The 10,712-nt window shown below is 37.1% G+C and overlaps 1 protein-coding gene across 1 annotated transcript; it reads right to left on the bottom strand.

The window, feature by feature from the left end:
- Positions 1-7,874: 7,874 nt before the first annotated feature.
- Positions 7,875-10,712, bottom strand: LOC132645883 (coleoptile phototropism protein 1-like). Its single transcript, XM_060363129.1, has 4 exons — positions 10,206-10,712; positions 10,040-10,109; positions 8,753-9,850; positions 7,875-8,653 (listed from the first exon to the last, which is right to left on the bottom strand). The coding sequence occupies exons 1-4, from the start codon at positions 10,328-10,330 to the stop codon at positions 8,279-8,281; spliced, it is 1,668 nt and encodes a 555-aa protein (XP_060219112.1). The 5' UTR covers positions 10,331-10,712; the 3' UTR covers positions 7,875-8,278.

Below are 10,712 nucleotides of genomic sequence, written 5' to 3'. Positions count from 1 at the left end.
TCCCTAAATTTTAGGGAGGGCATAAATATCGAAAATTAAAAATAATAAAAAAAATATTCAAAACAAAATTAATTTTGGGGGTGGGAGTGCGGGTGGGGCAGGGATGGTGCAAAAAATAAAAATCAAAAATCAAAAATCAAAATTTTTTTTTCAAAACAAATTAATTTTTTTTTGGGTGGGGGTCGAGGGTGGGTGGGGAGGGGTGGGGGCAGGAGTAGGGTGGGGTGTGCAAAAACCAAAAAAAAAATTAATTTTTTTTTTCAAAACAAAATTAATTTTTTTGGTTGGGGGTGGGGCAGGGGTGGGTGGGGGTGGGGTTGGGGTTTGATTGCGGGTGGGATGGTGCAAAAACTAAAAAAAAAAAAAAAAAAATTTTTTTTTTCAAAAAAAAATTAAAATTTTTTGCCAAGGGGTGGGGGTAGGTGTGGGGGGAGTGGTTGGGGGTGGGTTGGTGGTTGGTGGAAGCACTTATAGACTTGTTTTCCCTATTTTTATTAGGGAAGTCATTTTCTCAATTTTTGAGGAACTTGTTTTCCTAAAGAAAATCTTTTTCAAAATTTTTGATCAAGCGAACATGGAAAAATTGGAAAACATTAAATGTTTTCCTCCATACCGAACATACCCTTAAGCTAATCTAATCTAGGTTAAAAAGTAGTTATGCAAGATGTAACATTGTTGTATGCCTTTAGATATTTCTATGATTCTATGTATAGTAAGAGGGAAAAGAAAAGTTAGTCGATGTTGATGTAATCTTTACTATGCATGCTATCTGACTTCAAATGATAAGAGGATTTATAGTCCACCAAACCAAGCATCCCTAATATAATACAAAAGAGCATTATTAAGATTGAAATGCATAAATTGATCTTTAGCTATGTCAATTCCTGAATCATGGCCGTTTCTTCGAACCATTATTATGATTTGAATCCCAGAATCCCATAAAACAAATTATGAATCCTTCCTGGAGGTGGATTAGGTTTTGAATCAACAGGGATCTTTTTGTTCATGTTTTTAAATTAATTTTACGGAATTAAGTGTGACTGCGCCCACAGCTTTATTTAATTACAATTTAGTCCTACAGCTAATTAGTGAGATGTCTATATGGTCGTTATGGACAACTTAAAGGGGTCATCTATATATTTTGCCTTTCTTTTATCCTGTTATTAATGAAGATCTAACCATATCGAGTTTGAATGATGCGTCCATGGTTACAAAAGGAAATAATCAAACAAAGAAGAAGAAGAATGGAAAAGAAAGAGAAAAGGAAAGAGAAAGAATTTCAGACAATGACTACATGTCTTCCACTTGAGAAAGGAAAAGAAAAAGATGTCCGGACAAAAATAGCATGCCTTGCCTTCCACTTCAACGTGTTCTACAACTTTAGACAAAAGTAACATATCTCCCACTTCAATGTGTTTTATGTTGACTAAAGCATTGGATGCCACATGAAGCAACCACAGCATGCCTTCCTTCACGTGCTAGTCATGTGAAGGAATATTTTCTATTATACCAATGTACAAATCATAAGTAGACAAGTGTATAGGATTTTAATTTTTAGTATTTTTTTTTCTGAGCCTATTTTATTTACAATAACATGTATATATAGGAATGAACAGATTAATGAATACAAGGAAAAAATTATTAAAATCAGTCTCTTCTTTTATGGTATCAGAGCAGACTTAAGCTCGATCCGAAGCCTTCATCAAAATCACCTTCAATCTCTCAATAAATCAAAATGGCTGATGCAACACCAAATGTACAGTCAAGCAATGTAAACAAAACTATCACCTACGATAACAGTCATCCTTATCATCTGAATAATTCTGATTCACTTGGAATGGCTTTAATCAACAATGTGTTTGATGGCAAAGGATATCCAGGTTGGAGGAGATCTATTCTCCTAGCCTTATCAGCCAAGAGAAAACTTGGATTCATCAATGGAGCTTCTAAGGCTCCAGATCTGAAATCTGAAGAATATGAACAATGGAGTTGTGTTAATGATATGATTATTTGTTGGATCTCAAATGCACTAACAAAGGAAATTGCAGATAGTGTAATGAGTTCTAAAACAGCAAAGGGACTTTGGGACAACCTAGAGCAAAGGTTTGGCAAGTCAAATGGAGCCAAACTCTATCATTTGCAAAAGGAATTATCGGGACTTGTTCAAGGAAATAATGACATTGCTGGGTATTTTACCAAACTGAAAAGAATATGGGATGAACTAGATGCACTTGATGTTGTCATATGTTGTTCATGTGTATGTGTGTGTCAAGGAAAAGCCAAACTAATGAAGTCTTTTGAGGACCAAAGATTGATACAATTTTTTATGGGGTTAAACGATATATACACACAGGCAAGAGGAAACATTCTCATGATGAACCCATTTCCCAGTATGGATCTGGCATACTCTTTGCTTTTACAAGATGAAAATCAAAGAGAAGCATATGCCAATGCTAACCACACTACTGAATCTGCCTCGTTCATGGTGACTTCACAAGGCAGAAATTATCAGAGAAATGGGAATCAAAACTTTAAAGCATCAAATCAACCACAACAAAGGTTTGGCAACTACATACCAAGGAACAACAAAAAAATTTCAAAGTATAAACCTAGGAAAAACAAATACAACCCAAATGTGAGTTGCACATACTGTGGGGGGACAGGTCATACAGAGGATGATTGTCACATGCTTCATGGTTTTCCTGAGGATTTTGAATTCACAAAGGCTAAACCCTATCAAGCAAAGGCTAATGGAATAGTTACTGAGGAGGACACGATATTTGCTAAAGGGGAGGCATCCAACAACCATCACAATAATCCTATTCCACACATGAGCAAGGATCAATATGCAGATCTGGTTCAGCAAGTGATTAAAGAAGTAAAGATGGGACAAACACGAAGTTCAAACAGTTCAAATGGTGGGTTCAATGCAGGAGCAATTGCTGGTACAATTCTAAAGTATTCAGGCACTTGCTTATCTGTTTTTAACACTTCCACCTGGATTATTGATTCGGGAGCATCAGAACACATGTGTTTTGATTCTAAATCCTTTATTTCTTTGTCTATCCTTCATGTTCCTATTAGTATCACATTACCTAATTCTTTTAGGATCATTGTTACTCATGCAGGAAATGTCTCTATTCTTCCTAAAATTACCTTAAAAAATGTCCTCCATGTCCCAGACTTCAAATATAACTTAATATCAGTTCATAAGTTATGCAATCAGTTTAGATGTGATATGTTGTTTACTCTTAGTGGCTGCATATTACAGGACCCTTTAATGAGGAACACTCAAGCTTTTTGTGAGGCAAAAGAAGGACTCTACTTGTTGCAGCCTATTCCTAAGTCTAAGTCTATTTCATATGACAGTGTAGTTTCATATCAAGAAGTAAGCAATTTCATTCCTCAGTCTAAGTCATTTTCTCTTCCAGTTTCAGCAAATATAGTTCCTAGCATAAATCTATGGCATGTAAGATTGGGACATGTCCCTTATTCAGTAATGAGAAAGTTTCCTTTTATCAATTTTCCTTCAAATTTCCAACATATTTGTGATGTGTGTCCTAAAGCCAGGCAGACTAGGCTACCCTTTCCCCTAGGTCAAATCCAGTCTAAAAGACACTTTGATCTGATTCATATTGACACATGGGGACCATATAAGACATGTACTCACAATGGATACAAATACTTTCTCACTATAGTAGATGATTTCAGTAGGGGAACTTGGACTTTCTTATTGAGTTCTAAGTGTAATGCTTTTCCTATTTTAAAGGATTTTCTGATCATGGTTGAAAGGCAATTCAATGCTAAGGTAAAATTTATAAGATCTGATAATGCCCTAGAATTGGGTAAAGGAACACAGGAAGCCTTTTTTCTCAAATGTCAAGGGATAATACACCAAACATCATGTGTAGGGACTCCACAGCAGAATGGAGTAGTTGAAAGAAAACATAGACACCTCCTGGAAATTGCCAGGGGTCTGATGTTTCAGTCTCACTTACCTAGTTCCTTTTGGGGAGAGTGTATATTGACTGCAACACATCTTATCAATAGGTTTCCTTCCAGGGTGTTGAGAGGAAAGACACCATATGAGGTTTTATTTGGAATTAGACCACAGTATGATAGCTTGAGGTGTTTTGGTTGTTTGTGCTATGCCTCAACCTTAGCACAACACAGAACAAAGTTTGATCCTAGGGCAGTAGCTTGTGTTTTCTTGGGGTATCCACAAGGACAAAAGGGGTACAAAGTAATGGATTTATCCACCAAAAGGGTTTTTGTCTCCAGAGATGTTAATTTGTTTGAGCAACAATTCCCTTTTGCATCTAATTTGAATTCTCCATCTACCATTTTTTCTATGCCACAACCTACTCCATCAAATTCAGACTCACCTCAACCTAGTTTATTCCCTTCTCCTACTTTACCTACTAGTCATCATTCCACTACTATACAACACACCCCACCATCATGTTCTATTGATCAGCCCTCCAATTCCACTGATGACACAGCTACCAATTCCACTCCAATTTCCAACACTCCAACTTCTATTCCTACTCTCATTGTGTCTAACAACCCACAAAATGAAGTCATCACTAGAACATCAGGGAGAGTTAGTCAAAGACCAGCATATCTAGATGACTATGTTTGCAATCATGTCATTTTGACTGATCTAACTACTGCCTGTTTCATTCACCCCAATCCTCCTACTGTTTTTTCCTTTGGATCTCTATCACTACATAACCAATAAGTTTTCCTTTCTCTATCCACTATTACTGAACCAAACTCTTTTGCACAAGCTTCTCAACATCCAGGATGGAGCAAAGCTATGCAAGAAGAGCTAGATGCTCTCAAGGTCAATCATACATGGGATATTGTTGAATTGCCCCCAGGCAAGAAACCACTACCTTGTAAATGGGTTTACAAGGTTAAACACAGATCAGATGGAACAATAGAAAGGTTAAAGGCAAGGTTAGTAGTGAGGGGGGATATCCAGCAGGAAGGTGTGGATTATACAGAGACATTTTCCCCAGTGGTAAAAATGACCACAATCAGATGTCTCTTAACTGTTGTTGTGAAAAAGGGATGGCAAGTACACCAACTTGATGTAAGCAATGCCTTTCTACATGGGGACCTGCAGGAAGAGGTTTACATGAAGTTTCCTGCAGGTATGGACTGTCCTAATCCTAAATTGGTTTGTTTATTGAAGAAGTCATTGTATGGTTTAAAACAAGCATCCAGACAATGGTATGCTAAGTTGGCTGGTGCTTTAGCTTTTAAAGGGTATTCTAGTTCTCTTAATGATTACTCACTATTTTTCAAGAAAAATGCCAATCTTATCTTCATCATAGCAGTCTATGTGGATGACATCTTGATTACAGGTAATGATCTTGTTGAAATACGACACATCACTAATTTTTTACACACATCTTTCAAGGTCAAACATTTAGGTGATATTCATTATTTCCTGGGTATGGAAATCTTAAGAGAAAAACAGGGGTTCATCATAAATCAGAGAAAGTTCACTCTGGACCTTTTACAAGAATTTGATTGTTCAGGTGCTACAGTTTCCTCTCCTCTTGACCCCTATTCCAAACTAAATGCACACGATGGTCCTTTGATATCCAATCCCACTTTATACAGGCACCTAGTGGGAAAACTCAACTATTTGACCCATACTAGACCTGACCTTAGTTTTGCAGTTCTGAGTCTTAGTCAATACATGCAACAACCACGAGAATCACATTTATTAGCTGCTACTAGAGTTTTGAAGTACTTGAAAAATGATCCAGGTCAAGGGATCCTCCTCTCCTCCGATTCATCTTTCGAATTACTTGCTTTCTGCGATGCCGATTGGGCATCTTGTACTGACTCTCGACGGCCAGTCAGTGGTTTTTTCATCACCCTTGGTGGAGCACCCATTTCCTGGAAATCAAAGAAACAAATTTCAGTATCATTATCATCTGCGGAGGCTGAATACCGTTCAATGCGTAGAGTGACAGCAGAAATTACCTGGTTAGTGAGGCTTCTATCAGATCTTGCCGCTCCTCTTAGCTTGCCGGTCACTGTTCAATCCGATAGCCAAGCGACTATCCATATTGCGAAAAACCCGGTCTTCCACGAAAGGACGAAACATGTTGAACTGGATTGTCATTTTGTAAGACAACAGTTCGTCTCCGGTCTCATTACTTTGTCCTTCGTCCCTTCAAAGCAGCAGATTGCGGATCTATTCACAAAACCCCTATCTGGAGCATCTCACCGATTTTTGCTAGACAAATTGGGGGTTGTTTCACTACCCTCCAATTTGAGGGGGGATAATGAAGATCCAACCATATCGAGTTTGAATGATGCGTCCATGGTTACAAATGGAAATAATCAAACAAAGAAGAAGAAGAAGAATGGAAAAGAAAGAGAAAAGGAAAGAAAAAGAATTTCAGACAATGACTACATGTCTTCCACTTGAGAAAGGAAAAGAAAAAGATGCCCAGACAAAAGTAGCATGCCTTGGCTTCCACTTCAACGTGTTCTACAACTTTAGACAAAAGTAACATATCTCCCACTTCAATGTATTTTATGTTGACTAAAGCATTGGATGCCACATGAAGCAACCACAGCATGCCTTCCTTCACGTGCTAGTCATGTGAAGGAATATTTTCTATTATACCAATGTACAAATCATAAGTAGACAAGTGTATAGGATTTTAATTTTTAGTATTTTTTTCTGAGCCTATTTTATTTACAATAACATGTATATATAGGAATGAACAGATTAATGAATACAAGGAAAAAATCATTAAAATCAGTCTCTTCTTTTAGTTATTGAGACCAAGAGTAATATCATATACCTTGGCTAAGTGTCAAATATTCCTGCAATATATACCCATTTTTTCCAAAAAAAAAAAAAGGGGGGGGGGGGGGGGGGGTCTCATCTCTCTAATTTGTTAATCTCTTTCTGAACTAGCTAATTAACAGTAATAGAGGATACTTCAGCAAATGTGTCTGCATTATATTTAAACACGAAGATTGTCTCTTTACGTTCCAAGCACATTGTATCACACTCTATGGGGTGAAGATAAATGATCCTGGTCAGCTTACTGAGGACATGATCCTAAATAGGAATGTGTGGAGATCGAGGATTAACGGTAAAAGGTTAGTAGATAGAATGTGTGGAGATCGAGGATTAAGGGTAAAAGGTTAGTAGATAGTTGTGTGTTCTCCTTATTAGTAGTGTTAGTAGTAATCACGTAGTTTAATGTCTTCGATGTGTATTACTATTTGTTGCACCATTTGCTTTTAATCTTGATATTTTGTTGTCGTATTTATCTTGATATCATGCTTCAAATTCTTTTTCTTTTCTTTTGAGTCGAGGGTCTATCGAAAACCGCCTCTCTATCCCACAAAGGTAGGGGTAAGGTCTGCAAACATCCTACCAGTCTCCCCAGACCTTACTCGTGGGACTAAACTAGGTATGTTGTTATTGTTGTTGTTGTCATTTTGACAGTGACAACAAATTAAAATTTCTTGCTCTTTTGCTTGGAACCTTGTGAGACAGAGTCAAAGTCGACGTTCGTGAATAGACTGTTGTGAGATAAATCTCATTCCATTTAAATTCTCTCTCAAGAAAATACTGAAAAATAAGTTTCTCACTAATGAGAATATCATGAAGTTTGGGATTCCATTTCCATCAAATACACTGAAACTTATCGCGCTCATTGGAAGAATCAGGAATTTACTGAAACTTATGGATTAAGTTGAAGTTAGTGACTGCTATAGGGTCTCCAATAAAGCAACAAATGCAGTGGCCTTGAGTTTACATTTAGGCCAATTATCATTTTATTGGTGGATGATGTAGTTACCAAGCAGTAATGGAACACATCAGGATGGACATGTTAAAAAATCTTTTATTGAACGATGTTGATATATATCTCTAATCTTAACTATAAACTTTTTGTAAGCTTAACTAATGTTTATCCAAGCTTCTTAATAAAAAGGGGAGAGGTCTTCCCAATCATTGATTAAAAGTCATTGCATAACACACTAATTATACTAAGCAGGTTCATTGTTCATTTTGTAAAGGGTTGAGGCTGTTTAACCCTCATGTAGGATTTGAGGAGGTAAAGCTACTATTGTCCCCTTTTCTTTGTCTTCATTTTTGGTTATTAATATACAGGTTATACGGGGGGATTAACCAAAAACACTTCGAAATATTGTAGGCTTCATTATCAGTGAAGATCACAACAATTAGAACCAAGGAACCCGATCCCTAGCAAACATGAAACATAACGAACTAACAAAAGACAGATTTCTTCGTTTGCCTTTGAAGCTTCATCCTAAGTTGCTGCAATTCACCAACTTGAGCCTTTAACATATCAACCTCTTGTTTCATCGCTTTCATTTCATTCTGGGAGGAATTCATCCAACTCTTGTCCAGACCGTTGCTGATTTTCATTATGGTTTCTGACATAGTTCTCTGGTAACTTGAACCATCTGAAGTTAGTAACCTTGTCATATTGACTTGTTCAAGAAGTAAAAATTGTGTCCTGATGTTATCTGGCAGCCTATCATTCTTCAAGGCATGTGTTCGCGCTTCGTGTGATAGCTTATGGTACTCCATTTTTCTGCATATGCTGCTTCTTTCTTCTTCTATTAGGTCAGGATGTTCCTGCAATAAGCAATTTCATTTCAATTTCCAAATACTTGAATAAAATGCTGAATCATTTTTTTTGAGATTGAAGGAGAAGAGCAAATGCATTACGCATACCTTGAGGTACATGTCTATCGACCTATATAGGTTGTCATCACAAAATCTTGCTTCTTTTGGCAATGCATTTACAAGAGAGGAAAAGCTTCTTGCTACAAGGTTCTCGTCCCTCGCTATGAGGGAGAGGTAGTCATCCACTAGCCTCCCGACAACACACATTCTTGACTCGGGATTATTTGGTGCAAGAGAGACATAAGCTTCTACCACTTGAACAACAATGTCCAAGTCGAAAAGAGTTGTACTGTTCCTGACTAGAAGGTCTTTAGCACTACATTTTTCCAGCATGAGAGCTATTCTTGTCTTGAGCTGGTCTTTTAATTTGGGATCAATGTTCATAATTAGCCCAATCTTGAAAAGATGAAGCAGAAAATTGCTGGAAACTGAGTCTTCCTCAGCAGGAAGCACCCTTATCAGACATTCAGTTGTCACTCTGTGTAGTTGGATGGCCAATTCTTGATCTTTCGATTTCTCTTGTGGAACTGTGATTTGAGAAATCCACTTCTTTGTCCAGTGAGCTATACATGACCCCACAAGCTCTGGCTTAATCTTTCTCTTTTTGATCATTGAAATTACTTCGATAAAATGATCTATCCGGAGGGATGAAAAATCCTTGAAAAACCAATTGCCACACAACTTCACCAACTTGGTTGTATCATCTGCCATGACATTCACCAACACTTCATTGTCTTCTATACTACTCACTCCAGTCTCTGAACAAGCTTTCCAAGAAATGGCTTCCGTGCAACGTTTGACAATGTGCAAATCTTTAGACCAAGATGAAACTGATTCACAGCTTTTCAAGATCCTAAATGTGTCTTTCCATGAAGAAAGGATTACACAGCTTAGGAATGCCTCTGCTTTAGAAATAAGATTTCCTTGGTGAAGATCATCATTCATTTCCAAAAAATGAGCAGCACAATACAGTGGGGCAATATTTGAAGCTGTAGCTTTGATCTTCAGTCCATAACAAAATCTCACTACTAATTCGAAGATTTTAGGCCCACCGGGAACTGTATCAATCTGAACTCTAGTATAGTTGCTCCCGTTCCTTTCAACTACCAATCTGTTAAGATATCCACTTCTTGAAACCATGGAGAGCTGAAAGATGAAAAGAATAACTTAAAAAAGTTCCACAGAGAGCATACTTGAATTTCATACCACAAAATTAGTCAAAAAATGGGAAATATCAATTACATAAAGAGCAGAAAGTTAAAACATGGAGTGATTTTGAACTTTATGTATTTCAGATTTTCCTCTCAATTAGAGAAATGGACAGTGTAGCTGTACCTTATGCAAGTGGAAGCTTTTGTCTCTAATTTCTACTATCAAATCACTTGGTATTTTTGTTTGGACAAACCTGCACCCGTGTTGTTACATTCATTAGCCACTGCAGAGGATTAAAATTTAAATCAGTATCACTTAAACACAAACAAAAAGAGGGATTTAACTCCACCAGTGCTTGTTTCTTCTTTCCACAGACTCTGCTACCATACTGCCACTGGCTGGATAAATCACACAGTGATTTCTCTTCTCCACAAATATTGATCCACCGTTTAGTGGGTTACTTTCTTTCACCATATCTTCAGCACCTACACTAGCCCTCTAATAATTTCATGTATTCTGAACTATGCATTTTATTCTTCTGTGCAGTATTATATAGTTCCATCACCATAATGTCCCTTTCATGCATTGAATTTAAAAGAGTGCTAATTACTTTACGAAGTAGCTAGGAACCACTCTTATTTTTAGTCCGTTAGAAAACAATCATTTTCTTCCCAAAAGAATGTGACACAACTTGAGTCCAAACACAATTCTGCACAATAAACATAGTGTCTGCACTAACATGAGATGAACAGTAACTATCAATGTCGTTTTCTACTTCTCTAATGACCTTTTTCCACCTAAACTTAACTTCCATCTAATAGATTTCGTTGTTACATCTACCTGGAAGGATAGAAGA

The sequence above is a fragment of the Lycium barbarum genome, chromosome 6, assembly GCF_019175385.1.
Source record: "Lycium barbarum isolate Lr01 chromosome 6, ASM1917538v2, whole genome shotgun sequence".
NCBI lineage: Eukaryota > Viridiplantae > Streptophyta > Magnoliopsida > Solanales > Solanaceae > Lycium > Lycium barbarum.
This window is presented reverse-complemented; position numbering and strand designations above follow the sequence as displayed.